Genomic DNA, 24,959 nt, shown 5'->3' on the forward strand with positions numbered 1-24,959 from the left:
AGGGTTTCCATCGGGTCCCGGGGCTTTATTTCTTGGTAAACATTGTCTCGCCTCAGTCACCTCCTCCTCCTGTATTTCCTCCTCGAGCCTGTCTCTCTCTGCCCATGTAATACTGGATAACGGGACCCTGCTCGCATATGCCTCTTGTTTTTCACTTGCAGGGTTGTCGTATGTATATAATGCTGTATAGTATTCACTAAACACCTCCAGCATCCCCTCATTGATGGTTAAGTAGCCCCCTGTTCTGCCTTTTAGTTTCATACTGTGCAGGACCGGATTCTATCTTTTAATTGTCTGGCTAGCAGTTTGTCAACTTTGTTAGATTTCATATAGTATAGTTTTGCAAATAATGTCTTCAACATATTTTGTACGGTGTGTTTCCAGGACGCTTGCATACTAGAAGGACCTTTTGCCATCTTAGCCAGGATCTCACGTATTTTTACTTCTAATTCCTCCTCCCATGCTCGCCTTTGCTTATCTCGATTTGCCTTCATGGCTATTGGGTGTCCCCTCAGAACTGCTTTGACGGCATGCCACACCGTGCCCGGGGCCATGTCTAAGGTATCATTCTCTGCAAAGTAGGTATTCATTTTGTCCTTTATCGAAGTGGACAACATTGGGCCTTGTATGAAGTCTACCAGGAATTGCCCCTTCCAAGCTCCCTCCAGTGCCCCCACTATCTTCATCTCCATCTGCATTAGTGGGACGTGATCCGAACGGGAAATTGCTCCCACTTCTACGCTCTTCGCCCTTCCCACTATACGAGTTGAGTCCCACATGTAGTCAATCCTTGACATTGAGAAGTGCACATGAGAATAGTATCTAAAGATTTTTGTCTGTCCCTTGACCACTCGCCAGATATAATGGATGGCCAATGTGGTGATTTTTTATTTAAGCAGTATGGATGATGCCAGTATATCCTGAGTTGCCTCTGAGCTTCTATCTACTTGGGGGACCCATGCCATATTAAAATCTCCTAAATAAAGTTTAAAAAAATATCCTGTCAGTAAGATCTCTCTCATAGTAAGTTGAGACAGCACTCCCCTCAGAAAACCATCTTGACCCTTAGCGACGTTATACGCTCCAAATAATCTATAATTTTGGGACCCCAATATTACATTAAGGAAAAGTGAATGTACTGCCGGATCTGTTCTGCTCTCAAGGACTTTCACTGCTAGCCTATCGCTACTGGCAATGAGAACCCCATATTGTTTGTCTTCCTCATTAGCTTGATACAGATGAGGGTAGTCCCTTATCACGAGCTTCCCCTTGTCCTGTTTCCTAATATGTGTTTCCTGAAACATCACGATATCTGGTTTTGCCCCTTTCAAGGACTTTATTTTTTTTACTAGGGAGATCACCCCCTGATATTGTGGGATAAGATCTTGATATTCCTTGTTGTATTACCGTAACATCCTGTGTTCTATCGACCCCTTTGTCCCCCTTGGTTTTTGATAAGCGTGCTTGCCTTTCAACAGGCATTTGTGTTTGTCCTAGCCTCTTATGCCTCCCCCCTCCGAACAAACCACAACACCTGTACCCCCCACACCTGTACCCCCCCACACCCCCCACTTCTTCCCCAACTTTTCCCCCATTCCCTGGGGAGGGCCACATTTCCTAAGATCGCCCGGAGCAAATTGCCCAAGGCTCTAGGCCCCTGTACAACCCATGGAGACATCATGGAGTCTTAAACCCCACTTTGAGATTCCAATCGACAGACCACTGCCTCATGATCCCTTGAGGCCACCATCATACTTGTGTCATGTGTCCTCTTCACGTCCCACTTATGGAGCATTTTCCCCCGGGTGCGGACTTTCCCCTTATAGTCCCCTTCACATCTCGAGTGGGTTCAATAATGCAGAAATCGTAGATTGTTCATTTCCTTTTGTCACTTTTTGTCATCGCCCTCCATTCCCATGGTTTCTGGCCTTTCCTTTTCAGCCATTCCCTCTTTCTTCCGGTGCTAGAAGACTCGCCTCCTTCTGGAATCTGCAAGATATGCATTCCTTCATCGCAGATAGTTATTCGGTGCTGCCAAACCTCCCAGTTGAATAGCAAATCGAATGGGAATGTCCATTTATATCTCATTTGCTTTTGTGCAAGAAACTGTACTGTTGGGCCCATGGCTCTCCTTTTTTGTAGTGTTAACTGAGCTAAGTCCTGATATAATTGTTATTCCGAACCATTGATGTTTATCGATCCTGATGTCCTTGCTGCTCTCAATATTGCCTCCATCTGGATGCAAGAAGTGATTGCTCCCAAATCATCCGATTCTGTCAGCCGCAGGCCAACCCTGTGAACACGATCTATGTTGGCTGTTTCCTCCTCCTCCCATGAGAGGTGGTCTGCAAATAGTTGGTGTGCTGTAGTTTTTAGGTCTTTATCCTCCACTGCTTCTACCAAATCTTTAATCCGTATATTCAGATTTTCAGGAACAGTTCCCCAAATCTTCACATTGAATCTCCAGATTAAGATATAGTTTTGATGGATGTTCCAGCGCCTCATCGTTCTTTGTGGTGTCCTCCGACATATCTTATACTGCTTTTTCTACTGTGTCCACCCTCTCCTCTAGTTTTGCAACATCGACTTTCACTTCTTGCAGCAACTGCTTCCATTCTGATTTTAGCAGGGAGAATTGTGCCTGAAACGTCGCCATAAATTGATCCTGCAAATTCTCTAAAGCAAATTTGAAAGTCCTAATTTTGTATTGCCATGTTCGAGGCCTCTTAACTAGCTTGCTGTTGCTTATTGGGGTATCCCACCCTTTCAGTGTGGTGTACTGGCGTTGCTGGGGACCACAGTTTTTTAATGCTGCCATCTGTGTTTCTCTTTAAGTTTCTCTGACCCACTATTGGTGTCTTCCCCTTACTATGGACATGAGGGGAGTGTAGTTGTCCTTTATCCGCTGTGCGACCTGTAGGTCTCTTCTAGTTGTCTCCGAGGGTTGGTTCTGGGGAGAGATAGTGATACAATGATCCCAGGTGCATGCTTGAGGTTTCCTATCTTCCCGTGTTTCTAAGTGGGTGTGTCCCCAGAAACTTGCAGCTCAGTTTTCGGGGGTCCCTGTGTCCTCTTCACTTTTTCCCTCCCCATAATCTTCACATTGGTCGAGTGCCTTCCCCTTAACGCTTTGGGCTTGATTTACTTTTTTGCACCATTGCTGGATTAATTGTAGATTCCCCCCAATGGCCTCTCAGGTAGTCTTCCAGCTCCCCGCCCCCACATTTACAGGACCACCCCTCCCCTAGATGAGATAGGGTTGGGTGTCTCCCTGACCACCTTGCTCCTGCTCCCACCGTCGAAGACTATTCCGGTGGTCTCTTCCTATTCACCACCACCTTTGATATAGCTGGGGGTGATTGCACTTCAGTTCCAAGTTCCTTTAAGCCATCAGTCGGTCTCCTTTGCCAGGGTTTTATTCCCGTCTAAAAGCGTAGCCCATGTGGGTTTAGACCCCTGCGTCTACTAACGGTGAATGCTGTGCAGGCCTCCTGCTTGACTTCCCAGAGTTCCTTTTCGCAGTGAGCGTTCACTGTGTCAGGTGGGGGTTTGATAGTCAAATTGAATTTATATTGGATGCACACCACTTCCCTCGCGTCCGGCTTGCACTTCTCTCCCGGCCTGCCATGTGCCACCCTTATCAGTAATGCTCTTCACCTGGGGTGGGGAGGATCCGCTCTGGAGCTCTCTATGCTTGAGGAAGTGGAGGCAGCCCCTGTTGTCCACTCCACACCTCGTCCGTTGTCTCCTCAGGTTTTCTCTGAACAATCATCTAGGGATGGGGTATGCCGTGGAGAATCCCATTGTTCAGTGTTCTGCTTCAGAGTAGAGGGCGTGCTGTGAACCCTCCTACGTTTCCCTGGTAATTGGTAAGATTCAAGCCTGTTGAGGTCATGGGCAGATGATGCGCCTGGCTCCTCGCGAGTTTTATTACGGCTTCACTTGGCTCACCCATTACGATCTCCGACTCTCAAGCTTTACTGTTTTGCTTTATAATTAGTCCCAGCTCACACACGTCCTGCTCCGTCGGCCGCCATCTTGGAATCCTCCTCATTCTAACATTTGGATTACATACATCATGGTTGTGCGATACATTTCCTGAAACTCCACATGAACAGATATCCAGAGAATGCATATTGTGGTTGCTGTTCAATCCCCTCAGTATGCATTTATTCCTTAGGTTTTAACTCGGCTATCACATTAAGTACAAACGCATTTGTTAATCCTGTTTTTAACATGCTGCCAGGATTATTGGTATATGCATTTCTATTAATATGGTGTACTTGTTTTACATTTGTGTATGGTGTGTACTGCATTTTGGTAGTTTCTACTCCTATCACATGCAAATGATGTCCTTGTTAGCTTGACCTTCACTTATATCACATGCTTATTCAGCCAAGTGTCCTGGGATGTGTATCCAATATTGCTTTTCTTCAGTGCTTGGTCCTCCATTGTGACATGAGGATTAATTATTTTTGCGTGACATGTTGCTTTTTTCCTGCTTATATTTCAGCTTTTTTCCTTTCTTCTTCCTCTTCCTTTCCTCTCTATTTTCTTTGCCTTCAGTCTGTTCTGCAAACTTGGAGTTCTTGTCAGACATAGGATTTCACTCTTTGGTAAGGCAAACCTTGAAAATACCAGCATGGCTACCATCCTGCTTTCTTTGTCCTACCTTCGTTTTCTTTCTGTGCTCTGCTGACTTATTGCATGATTGTGTGACTGCATGTATGATGCTCTCGAGTCAAGGGAATATCCTCTCGGCTGACAGAGCCTGCTGTTTTTCAATCAGGAGCTCTCAATTTGAGGTCACTTAATATAGTGGTTGCAAATGTTTTGCTGTGTCATAACAATGTGCATGCATAAAGCAACCTTTTGATTTGTGGACAACCTCTGCACCAATCACAGATTTGCGACCAACTGTGTAATTAAAAGTAACATGCATATTGCTCTAGGCAATCAACTACTTCACGATCCACATTCCAATACTGTCAGAGATGTAATCTTTTGGAAATTGTACTTGAAAATGGTGTTTGATAAAAAGGTGTCTTCCTTTTAAGTTGCTCATCTTAAGTGAATGCATTTGTTTGGACGTCATCAAAGCTTAGGAGTCCGATGGAAAAAAAGACTGTGCTTATGGCAAGCTTCAGTGATTACCCAAGAGCAAAGAAAAACCCAATGTAGAGAGTCTTTTGTTGCACTTCTGGCTAGAGCACATTACAAAAGATGATTTGGGGCACAATTGTGCCTTATAAGTGAACATAAGTCAACAGGGCCTAACTACTCAAGTGTTATCACTAAAACGCGGACTTTGATTTAGTGCTCTTATTGTCTTAACCAGTCAACATATGATCACCTTACATTCACATGATTCTTTACTCTGAAATATTGTGTTTCTTGATTGGAAAGACTCCTGTCCTTTTTATCCTACCTTTGCGATTATTGGCACCAGTGTTCTTACTGATCATAGTTTGGTCCTTTTAGTTCTATATTTTCCACACATCACACACGTTCTTCACTGTGCAGACGTCCTGCCCCAACTCACCACAGCGACCTGTGTTGGCCTCTTGAAATTCACGATCACGTTTCAATTAGGCCCACAGGTCCCTGCAGGCCATTCTTGCTGGTTGAACTTCCCCATGAATGTCGAGATGGATTTTTTTGTGTTGGTTCAAGGAGGTCAATCAAACTACATATCATTCTCTCCCGTCTAGATTATGCATGCTAAGTGTTGCAGAGAGTCTGTGAGGGTAGGAAAGATAAGGGAAGCTGCTCCTTGGTATAATGGTGTGGGTTTGGCCTCGCTCTCACACAGTGAGGGTCGGACACGGAACTCTTCTGAACACGTCTTCCTTTATTCTTTTCCATACAACAACTCCCCGACCCCGCTCCCCTTCTACGTAACTTCCCTTTCCCTTGGCCTCCCGCCTCACCGTGTCCATGGATATGTCAATGTGACATCTCCCCCCTTTTTAAACAGTTACTAGACTTGCACAACTGGTGAGCTCGCTGGGGACGTGAACTGCTTGTTTCAGGAGCTGCCACTGGCTTCACAGTCCACGTGACCTTCTTGATGATATCCCTCTGGGTCTTTGTGATCTCGTTGATAGGTATCTTCTGATGCGTAGTCAATGGGAATAGTCGCTCCCCCACTCAATCAGTGGGACACTAGAGATGGGATCCCCTTAAAATGGGACAAATTTCAAGTGATCGAGCCTCTGGTTCCTTGCGCCGTGACCATAGATCCCTTCTTTACCGCAACATCGCCCACCTCAATCTGGGGCACACAAGCCCCTCTATGCAGGTCCACATATGCCTTCATGTGTTCCTTCGCAGCCTCATCTCGCTTTCTCATCTCTCGTTCCCGGTCAGGTTGATTGTCTGCTCTCTTGGCTTGAGGGATTCTTGTTTGGATGTCTCTCCCAAACATAACTTCAGCGGGGGGTTTTCCAGTGGTGCTATGGGGAGTGCCCCTATAGTCTCATTAGTTGATGTAGGACCTGCTCATAAGGCTTCCCTGTGCGCTTGGCTATTTGTAGCGCTCTCTTTAGGCTGGCCATGAAGCGCTCTACCATTCCGTTGGCTTGAGGCCATAATGGAGTGACTTTCCTGTGATGAAACCCCATGTAGTTTGCAAACTGCTGAAACTGGTGTCCATTGAAAGGGGGTCTATTGTTCATTTTGAGCACTTGTGGAATCCCATATGCGGAGAAGATGCGATCTAGTGCGGGTATCAGGTGTTGGGCCGCCGTAGAGGATATTAATTGTGCCTCAAGATATCGGGAGTATTCGTCCATCACTGTTAGCACGTACTTCCCTACTTCGATGTGCCCAAAGAAGTCGGCGGCTATTGCCTGCCAGATTCCCTCCGGGAGCTCAGACATGTTCAAGGGCTCTGGGTGCCTGTTAGGTGTGATGAGGCTACACATGACCTCACCATGGAGTCTATATGGGGAAACCAGACTTTCTGGCGAAGCATGCGCTTGGTAGATAGAATTCCCCTGTGGTTCACGTGGGCTAGTTTAATGACTTTCTTCCGCAGGAATGATGGAATTACCATTTTACAGTCCTTTAACAGGAGATGATCCTCTGAGAGTGTCAGTTCATCTCCCACCTGCAACAATCATTCCACTTCTGTGCATACCGGGTCCCCTGCTGCTGGCCCTCTCTCTCTGGCCCTCCTCCACATACCAGAGTCAAGTCCTTCACAGATGATCTTGCAGGCAGTGTCATTTTCCATTTCACAAGCTATCATCTCAGTGTCTATCCCTTCCGGGGTGGTATGATGTATGAGATACCAGAGGTATCTCTCCGCTACGGATGGTTCTGGCGTGCACCTACCGTGGGGCCTCCTGGAAAGAAAGTCTGCTGGATTTTCCCATTTCCCCAGTTGGTGGGTGATCTCGAAGGAGTAGTCCTGTAGAGGTAGCCCCCATCTGTCATGAATCACTGATTCCGCCCCTTCTGGACAAAATGGTCTCTCAAACACCGTAGTATTGCATCCAGTGTACTTCCAACATGGCCGACACCGCTGGGAAACTCATGGTCTAGTCTCCCAGCTATGGCTGCTGCTTCCTTGAAAACAGACACACCCCCACGGTTCAGCGTGCCTCAATGCTAGCCGTTCTGTGCCTGATTGTACCGGCAAGTTACAGCTCTGAATTTTGTCCTTATCCGCCTTCCAATCCCTTCGGCTTCCCAGCGGGTACCCGTTCTTGTCTTCCTGGTATTCTGTTCTGATCCGCTCCTCGCATTCTCCGCCTCACGGTTCCGTGCGAGTTCCTTGATCATTCCTGGGTTAGACTGCCTCCCTTCCTGGACTTACCTGATTCTTCCGGGGTATCCCCCTGGAACACTGAACGCTCTCAAGCCATCTCCTCCTTCCGTGGCCGGAGCCCGAAATGCATTGACCCACCTGCATACTGGCGACGGAAGAGACTCGTCCCTTACTGTACCAGGCTCGAAAAGTCAGGAAGAAGGAGAGTCCTTCGAACACCAGAAGGAAGACTTCAAAAAGTAAACAGGTGAGCCAAGAGTGCGAGTGTGACACCATCTGGCTATGCAGGGTGGCATCTTCGCTTGCGGGTTGCCATACAGAAATAGCAGTGCTTGATGATCCGTTATTACTCTGAAGGGTTTGCCTTATACAAAGAGGTGGAAGTGCTCACACGCCCATACTACCGCCAAACCCTCTTTCTCAGCCTGAGAGTAGGCCTGCTCCATGGTGGAGGCTCCTGCTGGCGTACGCCACGATGTGGGTCTGAGAGGGGCCTCCGGGATCCACTTGAGCAAGTATGGCACCCAGCCCCACTGGGCTCGCATCCACTGTAAGTTCAGTTGGGTTGTTGGGGTCGTAGAAAGACATGTTTTCCGCCTTGGCAACTCTCTCTCTGATGATCTCGAAGGCCTTCTGACACTCGTCAGTCCAGTGAAAGGTGGTGTCTTATTTGGTTAGCAGTCTTAGGGGCTCACTTACTGTGGCAAAGTCCTTGATATAGCTTGTGCAGTAGCTGGCGAGGCCGAGGAATGAGCGCAGCACTGACACATTTGCTGGGGGTGAGGTTTCATTCAGAGCGGCTACCTTTTCAGGATCTGGTGTCATGCCGGTCTCTTAGAAGATATGTCCAATTCGCACTTGTTGCGGTTCAGCGTGAGATGGGCCGCTTCCAGCGCTTTGCAGACCTTCATCAGAGCTTCACCATGTTTGTTGACATCCGTGCCGAAGACCAATATGTTATCGCTATAATTGAGGCAGTCCGGTATTTGCTTGTTGACGTTATGCACCTCGGCTTGAAATATTTCTGCTGCCGAGGACACACTGAAACTCAGCCTCTTATAGTGGAATGGCCCCAGGTGGGTGACAAAGGTGGTGATATTTATGCTCTCAGGGCTCAGCAGGAGTTGATGGTATCCCTTCTGCAAGTCTAGTTTGGAGAACACCTTTGCTCCATTCAATAGGTGGATCATGTCTGTTATGCGTGGGGCCAAATGCCTCTCCGGCTGTATGGCTTGATTGGGTCGCATCAGATCTACACATAGTCAAATCGCGCCAGATTCTTTTTTGGGAATAGGCATTATCAGGGACACCCAGGTGGTGGGGCCTGTGGCAGGCTCGATTATGTCCTGTTCAAGCAGTTTATGCAACTCATCTTCCACCTTTTTCTGGATGTTGACGGGGATCCCCCCATAGTGTTGTGCTATGGGGTGTATGGATTTGTCTATGTGGAATTTCACCTGCCTGTTTTTTTAGTTGTTTTTTTTCTGATGCCTTTGAATATTCGGGGATAAAGGTTGTTAATCATCTCGACCGGGTCAGTGTACTGGTTGACCATAATGTTATATAGTATGTGGATGAGCCCCATGTCGGCAGCCGCCTTGAAACTAAGGGTGCATCCACTGTCTGTTTCGGTCGCCAAGACGTGAATGGGAATCTTCTTCTCATGCCCTTTATTTCGACAGAGGCCATCAAACTGCCCTAGGCATTTCAGAGGTGCTTTGGCACCATAGGCGTAAATGTCCACTGTTGCGGGGTGTAGTTTCGGCTTTTGAGTTAATTCCTTGAAAATCTTTTCACTTACCACATTTACCGTGGCCCCCCATAATCGATGAGGAATTCGGTTGGCTGTTAATTCAATTTGATGATCAGGGTGGGACTGTGCACCGTGGTGGTGGGTTTGCTAGACCATGTTTTCTTCCTTTGGTCACTTCCTGATGAACTGGGGTCTGAGTCGGACAGTGATTGTTCCATTAGGTAGCATACATGGCGCCTTGATCTGCGCTCAGGCCTCGATCGTATGACATACCTTCTCTGTTCCCTTCTCTCCCTTCTTGACCTGTCTTCTCCCGAGTCTCTTTCTCTTGGTTGGGTGTGGCTGACTTGGTGGCTTTTGTGAGGTGGCACCGGGAAGGGTTGCTGGCAGGGGGTTGGTCCTCACCTTGTGTCACGGTGGCGTCTCCCTGGCTCTGTCCCTCCCTTTCTCCCGGAAGAGTCTGCATACAGCTTTGCAGTGACCACCTTCCCTGCATTTGGCACAACGTTGTCCGATGGCTGTGCATGCTCTGTCATGGGGGTATTCAAATCCGCATTTATAGCAGAATAGCTCCTCTGACCTCCTCTCCAGCTGGAGTCTGTGTATATTTTCGGCTTGCGTAGGGTTGTTAAAGCTCTCTACCTGAGAATCGACGGCCCTCTCAGCCCGGGCCAATGCTAGTATCTCGTCTAGTGTGCGTGCCTTCTGAAGCAGTTTCCGCCAAAATGTTTGTGACTCACACCCTGCGATGATTTGCGATCGTAGTGCCTCGGTGTTGGAATAGTTGGAAAAGTCACAATATTTCATTTAGGTGCGTAGCCGCATACATTGTTTCACCTTTGGTTTGTTTGGCGCTATGAAAAAGATGGTGCTCATAGTCTACGTTTGTATGAGGGGTGAAGTAGGCAGCCAAAGCGTCTTTCAGGTCCTGGATGGATGGATTGAATCTGGTGGCATCTCATCGATGTCACGTGGTGGAACCCACCACAGGTTTCAGGAGGCATATTTGACGTGCTTTCACTATGGGCCCTGTGGCCCCCATAGATAAGTCAAAATCGTGTATTCATCGGGCCCACCTGGGGCCCATGTTGCTGGTGTCTGTGACGTCGAAGGCGCCAGGCATCTGGGCTGCCAGCGCGTAGGCAGTCTGTAAGGGGCCTGATCCTGTGCCTGCAGACCTTTGCAGGTGGTACTTGCTCTTGGTCCTGTGCACCTTTGGTTGTCTTCATGTTCAGACATTTTCTTGCACCCTAGCAACCTTATCTGTTGGATGTCCACCTCACTGGCTATTTCTGCGTTGCCACTGTGAGGATTCAAAATGTGTTCTGAGCCTGCACGCCCTTGTAGTTTGCTGGCTTATAAGGATGTCCACCTTCCCTGCCATGAGCACCATCCACTTTGTGTAAAGATGTGTTCCGGACCTGCAAGCCCCTGCAGGCCATCAGCAACTAAGGATGGCCGCCTTATTGGCATAAGCACCGTCTGATGTACATGTCAGGGGAGTTGGGGCCTTGTGGTCCTGGGCACATCCACTATTGCGGGCCTTGCCCGCTGCCCACGGTGCTTGTTAGCTCTCTGGCACTGATCAGGGCCCAGATGGCTGTGATTGGTCAGGCAGCTGACCCAACTATCCACAGCGGCCCGTGGTGGGAACGCTGTTACTCTTGGCGTGTGTTTACACTCACCGCCGCGGCCCGGGCTGACTCTCTTCCTTTTTCTGAGACAGGCAAGTGAAACAGACCCTCCTAGCGCTTCCGCTCTCTGAAGCATGGCCTCGCCGAGAAGCACACCCACGTGCACAGTGAGGAGCGGTGCCGCAAGGCGACCGCTCGAGCTCCCTCTGCAGTCTTGCGTACTGTCGGCTGCAGTGCCTCCCACCTTCGTCGCCAGTGTAATGGTGTGGGTTAGGCCTCGCTCTCAAACGGTGACGCGGACACACAATGAGGGTCGGACACAGAGCTCTTCCGAACACGTCTTCCTTTATTATATTCCATACAAAAACTCCCCGACCCCGCCACCGCTTCTACGTAACTTCCCTTTCCCTTGGCCTCCCACCTCCCTGTATCCATGGATACATCAATGTGACACTTGGGATGCTTAAGTAGAAGTGGCAGGTCCTAGAAACAGAGATGATGTGTTGGGAGAGTCCATTGTGTATCCAAGATTTGTTACAGAAGGGAAAGTTGCAGGTGGGGCTCCTAGGGAGTGTGGCCACAATATCAGTTGGGGGCTGAGAGCGGTTTTGCCGCCTACTAGGGTTTCGGCTTTGCCAGGGTTGAGGAGAAGGTGGTTGGCTGTCAACCAGTGATCAATTGCAGAGAGGAAGGAGAGGGGAGGCTGGTGTTTTGGGGATCTTGAAAATTATCTGGGTGTCATCTGCATAGTTAAAGCATGAAAGGTTACGAGAGCGTCTGAGTGCTGGCTGAAGTACAGATTGAAGATACGGAGTGACAGTGGGCTCTCTGTGGGACCCCTATCAAAACAGGATAAGGGGGCAGAGGTGTAAGGCAGAAGGAACATGATTTGCGATTGGTTAGAAAGCAATGACGAGATCCATTTTGGAGGGGAGTCTCTGATGCCGCGCGTGTAGAGCCTGTCCATGAGTATTGCATGGTCAATGTTGTCAAAAGCAGCAGATAGCTCGAGGAGGATAAGTACAGCACATCCTTCTGAGTCTGCTGTTCTTTTTTATCATCCCAGATGGATACCAGGGGGGATTCGGATCTTTGAAGGGGTTTGATGCCTGCTAGGGTGGTGTCGAGGAGCCTGTTGGCTTCTGTGAATAGGCAGAGTTGCTTGTAAGTAGTGCGTCTAGGAGTTTGGCAATGAAGCAATGTTAGAGATAGCTACCAATATATCTCTGGGTGTTAGAGATAGATTCGTAGTCTGACGGAAGGAGGGGGTTGAGAGAGGGTTTTTGGAGAAGGGGCTTGACATTTGACATAAGAGGTTTTGAAGGCCTTTTGGAAGATACCAAAGGATAGAGAATTGTTAATAATGAAGTGAGCAATGTTGCGAGCACACGTTGTAGTTGGGAGGTTTTTAAGCAGTGATGCAGGAACCCAAAGGCTGGCTTAGTGCTAGCAGTTTGAAGAATTCAGAGTGGGAAATGGGTGTGAACAAGGAGAGGACAGGCCGGGTGGGCAGGGGAGGGTTAGGACAGGGCAAAGGGCAGAAGGAAGGGGGTAACCAAAGCTAGTTTGGATAGTATGGAGTGGTATCTATCGAGAGCAATGTTGTGAAAGTGGTCTGATAGAATGTTATGTGTGGGAGTGTGGTGAAGGAGGAATTGAGCAGCTCAGAGTCTTTAATTCATTGATTTTGTGGAGTTCCCTGCTCAGGTAATTCGAGTTTGAGGTTCGGATTCCATAGAAGGTTTTTATGGCTTTACTGATTTCAGTCCGGTTGGCCATATTCAATCTTGCAATGGCAGTTTTCGTTATCGGAGCCTGATCTCGGAGAGGTGCGTTCGAGTGAGCCAAAGATCAAAACGGTCGATTGAGGGGTATCCTTCCTGGAGTGGGAGATCTGGAAGTGTGTTCAGAAGGGAAAAGGCAAGATCAGGGTTTATGATGACTTTATTCCAGAGAGGAACGGAAGGGTCAGGGTTGAGGAGTTTGCATGTGGGTGGAGAGGGAAGGATGCACAAGGGAGAAGAATGTTGCATAGTGGTCTGTCTAGATAAGAGGATGAGTAGGGATTGTGGAGATTAGGTCCGATGTGCTGAATAAGGGTGTGCCCTGCAGCGAGTGTTGGGAGGGATATCGGCTGTGTCAAGTTGAGAGCTTCCAAGTTGTCTGTGAGAGGACAGATCATCAGGTTGGTGGGGACATCGAAACAGATGTGGAAGTCTTCTAATATAGTGATGGATGGATACTGGATTAGGGTGGCTGATGGAGAGTCACTGAGGGAGTCGGTAAAGTTCTTGTTATAGCCGGAAGGTCTATGTTGGAGTAGGAAGCTTTGGGTGAAGGAGGGGAGGAGGCAGATCATTACTAGTAGCGATTTTCATTATATGTTACAGGGTAGATTCTCAGTGGATGCAACTAAGAGGTGTTTGCGGAGGATGGCTAATCCTCCAGCTCTGCAGAACCTATTTTGCATGATCAGGTAGAAGTCCGGAGGGAAAGCCTTGTGTGCAATGGTTTCGTTGTCGTCAGTGAACCAGGTTTCTGTGATTAACAGTTTGTCTGGGGTTGTCTTTGGAAATAAGGTCGAAAATGTGTTTGTTTTTGGAGACCGATCTGGCGTTAATGAGTATGCAGGATAGCTGGTGTGGTTTCTGGTGTAGTGTAGGATTGGGGGTGGGAGGAGTGGTTGGCTTGGGGGGTGGCAGAGAAGGGTGCCCTGAAGGCATGATTGTCTGGTGGAGGTCAGAGGGATGAGCAGTTGTAGTGCTGGGAGAGTGGAAGAGGGTGTAGTTACGGAAGCCAGGAGAAATGACGAGGGGGGAAGCAGCGGGTGGCACCAGGGGTTTCCTGGTGGGAGGAAATGTTGCAGGTAGGGGTTGGGGGTTTTAGCAGTGAGGTGAAGAGATCCAGGACAGGGTTGGCAGTAGAGGAGAGGTCTGGGAGTAATAAAAAGGGAGTGTAGGGTTGGATCCTGGGCAGTGCTGAGGAGAAGAAAGGGAGGGGTGACATCCTATGGTGGATGAGGCCCAAGCATTTAGGGAGCTGCATGGAGGGACAAAGGGGTGTAAGTGACTGTTTGTGGGGATGTTTAGCTGTCCAGGGCAGCCCGTGCTGTGCTTAGGGAGGGGAAGCACGAGTTGGGGATACTGGGATTTGGTTTGGGGGAGGGGTGGTGGGTTGAGAAGGGAGGAAGGGGGCTGGGGGAGTGTCTTGGTGTATAAGGGATGGGAGTAAGTGGGAACATGGACTTGGTGGACTGTAGATAGTGCTGATGTTCTGGACAGCCGAGCGCCAGCATGCAGCCATGCAGCCCTGTTCCTGGAGATGTGAGGGGACACAGGGGGAGTGGGTGTTAGAGGATGCAAGATGACGGGGGAAGGATAGGTGTGGAAGGGAGTTTGATTGGTAAGGGATAGGGGAGTGAGTGAAAGAAAGGAGGGTAGGGGGGTAGACTGTGGAAGGGTGAGCCAATGGCAGGGGGACCATTGCCCAGATCAGAGCTGCACGCTGGCACTCCAAAAACACAGCCAGAGTGGGGCATGGTGACTAGGGTGTGTCTTGATAATTTTGTAGTTGGATTGGATCGGGTAGAGTTATGGAGGTGGGGGTGCTGCTGTGAGATCTGGTCAGGGAGCTGCTTACCTTTTGAGAAACTCAGAAGTCAGAGGGATGCAAACCAGAATTGCCATGAACAGTGCCAGAGATGTCTAGATTAAATACATCAAATGTCAGATTCAAATCATCAGCAGGGCGAAGGAGTGCTGAATACCAGACAGTTGACCAAAGTATTTGGCCAAAGCCGAATACGGAGCCAAACGGTTCCCTTTTTAATGCATAAAGTTGTGACACAAATTCACTTTGTAAATTAAAACAACTCTTCTAGATATGCATCCCCATTCTGTATTTTCTTTTTTGTTAACTATAAAATGTGCTTAAATGAAAGAACACAGTGAAGAGTTTGTTTCTTGGTGCATTCATGGGTGATGCTTCCATGTAGCATGACTGGGCTCGGATCAAGTAACTTACGTCAGACTATAACATGCCCCCACCGCACTTGAGACCTACAGTAGCTTAACTGTGCATGCCTAGTAATGTATTTATCACTGTTATTCCAATTTGGAGACCTGCGTAAAATATACTCACGTAAACTCATTTTGTTATGATTCTAGATTGATGCTTGCAATGTCATGCATTGTTTCCACTACCGTGATCTGCATTTCGTGCATATATGCTTAGCCAACCACCACGCAAATGCTCTACCTTAAACTCGACTACATTCTTGATCAGTACTACCTTACTGCTGTCGGGTCTAGTCATTCAGCTAATTGAGGAATGCTGATGTCTGTGTGGTCTATTACTAGCGTTATAAGTGCACTAAGTGCATGTTTCAGAGTCTGTTGTTAGTTAGCCACTCACCTATGCAGCCTCTAAAAAGTAGCTAATTATTGCCCCTACTAGTTTTGGAACCCACGTACTATTCATTACATCGTAATTATATGCACTACCATTGTAGTCTATAGTGATATACAAGCCATGCCGCTATTAGCTCTACTTCCATCCACTATGCAAATCTGCTCTACGTTCACCATGTTTCCTTTCTGTACTGTTGACAATAGTATACCTTGTTTTGGTAATCAGTTTGGTTCCTTCAAAAATGGCCTATCAAAACCCGCCTGTGCCCGACAATTTCCAATCACATGCCCCACACCATTTCTACCTACCACACCACCATTTCCAACAGACACCACCCATTCTATCACCACTAGCCTATATGACAGTACATATTGCAATACTCCTCAGTCCAATTCACCCACTACAGAGCACACTCAAATCCAACCTAATATTGGAAACCACCCCTCCCTCCTGATTCAGGGTGAGACCAGATGTCACCGTCTAAGGTCCCGTACTCAAAGGCAAGGTTATAGAACCTCTGCCAATTCTATTGTACACAAGCCAATCGAATTCCCAAGCGTCTCTTGTCCGCATCCTCTCAACATCACACCTAAACAGACTCACCTCACTTCTCACCCCAAGCATTCCACTGTATCAACCACCCCCAATAAGAATCCTACTTCTAACCTCAAAGGTGCACTTATCAATGCCCGTTCCTTAGGAGCCCACGTCACTGAAATTCATGATCTTATAGTCGACTCGCATCTAGATTTCCTATTTTTCACCGAATCCTGGTTGCACCAAGCGTCAGGCCCTCTTCTGTCACTTGCTATACCACCTGAATACACTATATTCAGAGCAGATAGGACTCATTCTCAGGGAGGCGGTGTTGCTATCATTGCTAAGACCAACCTCCAACTGAGAGCATGCCCTATTGACAGTCTTGGTGGCTATGAACTCTTTCACACCAAACTAGCTATCAGTGACAAAATTACCATCGACTTCATAGTCGTACACAGAGCGCCGGACTCAAACAGCCAGCCTGAGTTAGACATCCCCCTTGTACTTGCCCCACTCATCAAACCAAACACCAAATGCGTCATCCTTGGAGACATAAATCTAGGCTTCAATGATAGTTGTGATACCAAAGCAGAAGCCCTCCACGTAGCTCTTAAGGACATGAGTTTCAAACAATTTGTCAATGCCCCTACCCATATTAAAGGCAGAACCCTAGATTAGATCCTTACGCATAACTCTACTATCGACATTGACTATCTCCCCACTCAGTTGGATGGACCATTTCATCATCCAGTTCAACAGGGAGGGGTTCCGCAGTGGTAATGGTGAACAAAAATCTACACTCACGTACGAAGTTAGAAACCTCTGCAAGCTCACACCTGACAACATCAATCCCTTACTCAGCAAAGCCCTAGATACTGCAACAATTACTAGTGGTAACCCATGTCTCCTAGCGGATATCTACAAAAACTGTCTCACCTCCACAATCAACGCAGTAGCACCATTAACCACCAAAACAAAACACACTGACAAACGGTAATGCTTTTGGTTTAATGAGGACCTGGTTGCGCTTAGAAGAAAGAAATGTGCACTAGAACATGCCTATAGGAAAAACCCTACGCCTGAATCAAAAAACGTCTATCTCTTGTCAAATCATAGTTATAAATCAGACATAATCTCAACCAAAGCGAATGCCTACAATACGCGGCTCAACAACGCTGCATCAGATGCTAAAGAATTATTCTCCATCTTGAGAGAATTGGAAAATCCAATCCCAATCGTTAACCCTACCAAACCGAGCAAAGATTGATGTACCACCATACAAAATGCTTTAGGTACCAAAATTAAGTTGTTACATTCTAAAATCACCACCAAAAAGGATGTACTAGCAAATAAACTCCTTAGTGACAAACATCCTCTCAACACCGCTGTTATTACCAGCCCTCTTTTTGCCTTCAATCCAGTCTCCCAGGAATTAGTCTGCGACACCATCTCCAAACTTAAAGCATCAAATTGCAAAGGAGACTCCGTCCCAGCACAAATAGTTAAATCTTGCGCCCACACTCTCACACCTATCATTACCAATTTCGTGAATGCCTCCTTGAAAGCTAATCTGGTCCCAGCTAGTATTAAAGAGGCATGGGTCACCCCGCTGCTAAAATAAACCACTTTAGATCGGACTGTACCTACTTATTACCGTCCAATAACGACAGTTCCTTTCTTACTAAAATCCTTGACAAAATAGCTTATAACCAAGTCCAATCTCATTTTGAAAATTACCAACTTTTGGCTCAAGACAATCCGGGTTCAGGCCAAACCATAGCACGGAAACACCTCTATTGGACCTCAAAATCCAGATGGATACCATTAGAGGTTCAGGCAAATTATGTATCCTCCTATTATTAGACCTTTCTGCAGCGTTCGACCTTGTGGCCCATGATAAACTCTGCAACATGCTCGCTAAAGGCTTTAACTTTTCCATGGATGCTACAATGTGGATTAAATCCTTCCTAGCTGACCCAACCTCTACAGTTTCTATAGGCAAGGAAGCTGCTGACCTCACCCCTGTCCCCATTGGAGTGCCCCAAGGCTCTTGCCTCTCTCCTATACTTCACAATGCATACACGAAGCTCCTCTTCGCAGCGTTAGACGATATGGGTGTCATCAACACCAACTTTACAGATGACACCCAGATACTCATCCCACTCAGGAAACTACACCCAAGATACCTTGCTCATCAACAGAATTTATGTGATCATCCAAAACTGGATGGCCCTAAATAGTCTTTGTCTCAACGATGAGAAGACCAAAATTCTCATTGTGGGCTCGCTGCCTAAAATCAGCGCCCTTCACTCTGACTATGGCTCGATCAACATCGGTGATACTATGATACCTGTCCTGAAACAAGTAAAAACTTTAGGAGTCTACTTGGATGCTAATCGCTCCATGAATAAACACATTAGTAGCCACTCGTCGACAACATCCTACACAGCCAAACTAATTGCATTAAGTAGACCATTTCTCACCCCTGCAAACTGCGTCACTCTGGCCAGAGCCTTACTACTGTCACAACTTGACTATTGTAATGTATTATTATTAGGCACCTCTAAAATCAATCTAAACAAATTACAACTCATACAAAATAAAGCTCTAAGAGCAGTCCTCGGTATAAGGAAATCAGAACACATCTCTAAGATTAGAAGAGATCACCACTGGCTACCAGTTGCACACAGGATCATCTTCAAAACCCTGTGCATGTCCTACAAATGCCAACAGGGCTCAGCTCCCAAATACCTTAAAGTACTGCAAAAAAAGGTCTTAATTAAGAACACATAGATCCTACAACCATCGACTACTTGAGATTCCTCGCTACAAGAATACCAAAAGCGGGTGGCAGTAGTTTTAAATCTTTAGCCCCCAAACATTGGAACTCCCTTCCCAACAGCATCAAAGAAGAGGGCTCCTTTTCAGGCTTCAAAGAATCACTCAAAACATGGCTTTTCAAATAATATGGAGGGCAATAGCCCTGAGTGACTGTAAATATAACTTTTCTCCTTATTTATTAACTTGTAACTATGTTTTGCTTGCCATATTGCTAGAATGACTGCCTAGAACTAAGCAGTTAATCCCACTGTGTAACAACGTGAATATTCTGTATGTAATCATGAACCTTTCTTCTGCAACCTCGCCGTAATACCTGAGGGTCTGGGCGTGTAACAAATGTAATAAATAAATAAATAGGAATAGCCTGTGGCAAGAAAATGTAAATATACCATCATTGGAAGGAGACATTGTAAAATCTCCCCAGTCACAACATGTTTACAGTACGTACGCTGGCAAAGTATAAAAGGTGCCCACCTTTTAATACCAACTATGTAGAGGGAAATATTCCCAGGAAAGCAAAATCCCAATACGAGATGTGTTTTGATGACTCTTTTATGTGACCTTGTGGATAAGTATCGGCGCTTGGAACATGACAACTTGATTGAAATCCTTGTAGCCAAACACTTGAGCAAGTTTGCCGGCCTCCAAAACACCCAAGTGGGGAAGCGTCGGCATTCTGGAAAAAGTGTGCCCACCCACATGTATCCACTACTTGTGCTTGAAAAGCAACACATGGCCACAATGAGGGAAAATAACCTCTCCAGGATTGCAACCTCTTAACAAATTTGCATATATTAATGACTTGTTTGACCTCTCATCGTTTCCCCTCACCCCCAGGTTTGGCTTTGAACAGTACTCTGTTTTATAAAGATGGCTTAAAAAGTACACAAACCATAGTAAGGTAATCAAACAAGTATATAAACCCAACTTGTTGGGCAAAAACTTTACAATTGTGGTATTGGTCACCTACATCTTGAATGGAAGACTACAATTACCAGAATGCAATTCAGCAGAAGTGAAAAAATGGCCTATGCGTTTTGAAAACTTACTTTTACACTAACTTTTTTTGAGTCTGTGTTTCAATGTTTGACAAGTACAGGCTTTATGTATGATGTAATAACAAAAATAAATGCTTTTTTGTGTTTTAAATAATGACATCTGAAAATTATGTAGTTTAAAATTGCTTTGTATGATATATTTTAAGTGGCCCGTAGATTTAGGCAGTTAACGTTAAAGTTGGGGCCCAAAATAGTGGCCCTAGAATCTTCAAAATAGGAGTTCTGACTTAAAAAGTATTGGCAACGAAATGGGAACCCAAGACTTGTGAAACAAAATTGGTACAATGATGGTTAAATTAACTTTTTTAAAGCACTAGCAGTGACCATAGCCATGTAGCAAGATATTTGGGAACAGCAAAAATCCAGGGGCAAGTCATGAGCCGATTCTGTTGGCTGGGAGTATACGCTGACGTCAAAAACATAATCACATTGTGCTCTGTGTCAAAAGACCGCCCGCCAAAGCCCTCCTACAGCACCCTTACAACCTATATCCATCATAGACATCCCCTTCTACCGAATAGGGATGGATATTGTGTGACCATTAGAACCATCAACACTCAGGAACAAGTATATACTAGTTATACTACACTATGCATCTGAATTCATTTAATTCATTTAGATTATGCGACGCTCAACACAACACATAAGGGCGTGCGCTGTCCTGACGAAGACGGGCATCAACTGGAGTTCAGTTTGAAGCTTCTTTTACCGTCGAAACTACGAATGTCATGTCGTAAACATTGCTACTCCTGGCCGCTTATATCATAACCAATTTGTCGGTCTATAGGCTAGTGTAGTTGACTCATAGCACCCCATTTTATAGAACTGTGTGTTTGTGTTTAATTTTTAAACAATGCATCATCTGATTTGAATAGTTTGTATGCATAGTTCGAGACAACTTTCCACAGACACACTTGTGAATGCCGGTCCCTTCATTCGCGTGATACCCTTCACTCGAATCTGGTGCCCATCTTTCTCAATGGTGCGAGTCAGTTGTAGACGATTCTGGTAGGTTTACCGAAGGGTTTCAGTAACACTTTTAGCTTATATGCACTTCATTCAGATTAGACCGACCCGATATGTATTATGGGCCATTATAAATGTAGCACTTTAACTTGTATGCACTTTACTTTTATTGAAAAAGACCCAATATGCATTATAGGCCACAATCGATTTAATATGCCTTTTATCTATTCATTAACATAATAAAGAGTTGTCTATTTTTTCAAATGTCTTTTAAGGTTTGGGTCTGATTGAGCCTTTTCTTCTTACTTTTCCATGGAAGCCTGTTTAATATTCATGTATTGATATAATGTCAGTTGCGCTTGACAGGATTACTGTTTGATAAATATACTACACTATGCTACATGTTACCCTGATTAATATAAGGAATTCTTTTGTGGAAAAGAATGAAAATGATCAATTCAAATTCACTTCAATATGATTAAATCAATTTATTTCTAAGGGATCACAAAGTTGACTTAAACAATGAATTATTGTTAAATTTCTATATATTTTAACACATTTTCATTTCTTTGTCCGTGCCCATATTCAGAATACAAAAGACCATTGAAATATAATACAGGACATTTTGAAAGATTCAGTGCCTAAAAAGTGAAACGGGGAAGAGAAGAAAGTGGGAAAATGCCCCAACCCGTGGTGAATTTAGACCAAAAGAGGTATTGTATTCGTCATTTGTATAGTACTGTCATGAGGAGGAGGTGCAGAGACATGAAGGTCACGACAAGAACTAACAGAGTTCTAGGGGTTTCCAAACAGCAGTTGAGGATCTGGAAATGAAAACCATCGCAGAATTGGTCGAAACCAGCCAAAGGCAGCATCAGGTGCAAAGAATCTAAAGCCGGGAGAGCTGAATCCTGTCCGGCAGCCGATACGGAACGGAGGACGCAGACGGGGAGCCGCAAGACTTCTTGGAAAGCTTTGCAGTAGCGGAGCCTCGTCAGCTGCTCAGAAGAAGGGAACTGAGCAGTCCGAGAACAGGAGACACCGGACGACCACAGATGCCACTGACGAGAGCTTGGTGAAGCAGAGCAGCAGAGTTCAGCCCCAGGAAGCACTGGCAAGGTCCTGAGTCCTGAAGCAAGGTAACCGTCTGTATGTGGAAGCTGGAGTGGGCACAGGGACAGTCACCAGGTGGTCACAGCTAGCTCCCTCATGTCCTAGTAGCAAACAGTCGGCTACAGACCACTGGAGGGGCAGAAAGATGCTAAGGGTTTATGCGAGACATATAACAGGGGTATCTGAAACCCCAACAAGCAGAGAAGAAGGGTCTGGGACCATCACAGTTACACAAAGAAAAGTCATCTTCCCCGTGGCAGTACCTGGCAGGAGAGTGAACCAAGTCTGCCAAATTACAAGGACAGAGAAATACGGGTCTGGGACCAGCCCCCAAACCAGGAGAAAGATATAAATCATCTTCTTCATGGCCTCACTAGGCAGGAGAGTGAACCAAGTGGGCCGGACTCATGAAGTGTAGAAGCCTGGGTTTGGGGACCATAGTTGTATGTGAATTGTGTTGCTGAAAATCCTCTATGTAGATCTAAAAGACATGGGGAAAGGAGTCATTCCCCCCTGGTCCCAGTGGACTGTGAAACACAAGATACCAGGAGAAGGGAGTAATTCTCCTGATAACGTTGCACTTGAGAAAAGGACCAAAGAGGCTCAGAAGAGAGCCAAAGGGAGTCCTTCTCTTGGATAAAACAGACACTGGCCACAAAGACCTCAACCAGGGGAAAGGAGTCATTCCCCCTGGCATGTGTGATGACCCTTCATATATCAAGTGCTTGAACATTGGAGTATAATTCTGAGGGCATTTTAACCAGGAGAAGGGAGGCATTCTTCCTGGAGGAAAATCATTGGAATTTGATAGTGTTTTGGTGAACACTTTTGGGCAGGTGAAAAGAGTCATTCCCACTGGTTAAGAGCTTGCAACCAGAATGGTCTCACCTTGTCCAGGAGAAGGGAGTCAGTCTCTTGGACCAATAATATTGGCGCAACCTTCTGGTTTAGTTATAAGTGTAAGGGACAGAGTTAGTTTTGACGCATGACGGTGGACTCACTTTAAGTGCCCAACACATTCTAACACACTCACTAGAACTTCAGTTGAGGCAGGAAAAACCCTCATAGAGATAGGGATTGATAGGTTGTCTCTTTATTTTCCTGGTGAATAAATGTCTGTAGCAAACACTATGCCACCTGTGTGTCAGTCTCCTCCTTCGGCACCCTTACAATTGATAATGTGTTGTACAGACATTGAGCTGTCTTATAGTTAAGTGAACGAGACAAAATAGCAAAGCATTAGAATGGTAGTTTACATAGTGTTAATTGAGGAAATGTACCATATTGGCAAAGGAAACTCAAATTATCAGTTCTGAATACCATTTAATGTTGCTCACAATCCCATGTGTGGATTGCCAAGTATTTGCTCAGTCACCAACAGTCTCTTGGTGAAGTGTCTTTTTTTGGTCTTTCTGGTTTCTCCTCTGGCTTGTTTGGTGCTTGAATACGGAATGGAGACCCGGTCCTTGGTTTCAGGTACTGAATGGAACTTCCCCACAGTGGGTTGTATAAGACGTTGGACTTGAACACCCACCTTTCACAAAGGCCTGGTTTCTAAAGTAAACAGGAGGCCCCTTTATCACTACCTTCCTGTCTAAGGTTATTGGCTCTACTGCCCACTCTCACTTTCCTCCTTGACAATGCCCCACGTGCTTGTACCACGTGACAACTTCCAAATTACGTTGTCATTCTCTTCTCTGTCCTCCAACTTTGCCTGCACCTCCTTGATGGTTTGCCACATGTTTGTTCCTCCACTCATCCCAGGCTCACCTTTCTCAGGCTGTAGGTTCAGCCCTTTTTAGGCTACCACTTTGGTTCTGTCTGGGCTAGATGTGCCACTTCCTCCCACCACATTCTCTTTCTTACAGTCTCTTTCCTCCTTTCTGCTGTTCCTCACACCCCCCCTCCTTCAACCAGATATTTCTCCTCCCTTCCCCCCTCCACTTGTAGTTGCCTCCTCTCCCATCCCATTATTCCTACCACCCGTACTTTCACCCTCTTCCCAACAGATTTTTCTCTTTTTTGCCTCTGCTCCTATTCCTCCTCTCCCCCCTCTCATCCTCATCCTCTCTCCAACTTCTAATCTTCCTCCTCTCACCATCTTCACTCCAGCACCTGGTCTTCTGCTCTCACCCTGTCTGCTCTCTCCTCTAACCACTTCTGAATTCACTCATCTCCAACCAAACACTCGCTGTCGCTAGAAATGCTGCCTTATTTAGAGCCCTATTCCTGCCTCTATGTCCACCCCTGGACTAGCAAGCTTCAGGTGTGCTTGCTCTTGATATTTCTAATCTGTTCACCTGGCTCTATACATTATGGGCCTGCCCCCTTTGTTCCTGTCTGTCGTGCGAGCTGATAAAGCGCCAGTCCTCCATCTTGGTTTTGTTTCTCTCAAATGCATGCAGAGCGCTGAGGCTGCCACAGCTCTACAGACCTACTTGTGCTCTCCAAATCATGCTGCAAACAAGTGGGTACGAGTGTGCATTTCACTTAACTGGATCATCTGAATTGTCTGTAACAAACATTTCTATCTGCTTCAATGATTGTTTCTCCCTGCAACCAGTCTTTGGTGATAAATGAGTTTTGAGACCAAGGACAGATGTTTTGGTTGGAAACCAGCTTTACAGGTGGAGTATACTGTGCATTACAGTCCCTGCCATTCCTAGATCCTTTAAAAGGACCTTTACCAGATTGTTGCATTCTGTGACATGCCTCTTTCCTTCAGCTCTGGTTATGGTGAGGCTGGCCAGTGGATCCTCCCTGATTTGCCCCGGGTCAAGCATTACAGTGCGTGTGACAGAATACTGCCCCCTTGCCCATCACAACCATCAACCCAATGGACAGGCAATTCCAGTTCTGTCTCCGGTTTA

At 46.3% G+C, this 24,959-nt stretch overlaps 1 protein-coding gene across 1 annotated transcript in view; it reads left to right on the plus strand.

The window, feature by feature from the left end:
- RYR2 (ryanodine receptor 2) overlaps positions 1-24,959 on the plus strand; it is a 3,854,281-nt gene that overhangs the window by 2,558,199 nt on the left and 1,271,123 nt on the right. Inside the window, exon 63 of the mRNA XM_069607971.1 lies at positions 4,567-4,616. Coding sequence (XP_069464072.1) covers positions 4,567-4,616 — 50 coding nt within the window. The remainder of the gene's footprint in view (positions 1-4,566; positions 4,617-24,959) is intronic.

Source organism: Ambystoma mexicanum, chromosome 4q (assembly GCF_040938575.1).
Source record: "Ambystoma mexicanum isolate Mex_15411 chromosome 4q, UKY_AmexF1_1, whole genome shotgun sequence".
In the NCBI taxonomy this organism is placed as follows: Eukaryota; Metazoa; Chordata; class Amphibia; order Caudata; family Ambystomatidae; genus Ambystoma; species Ambystoma mexicanum.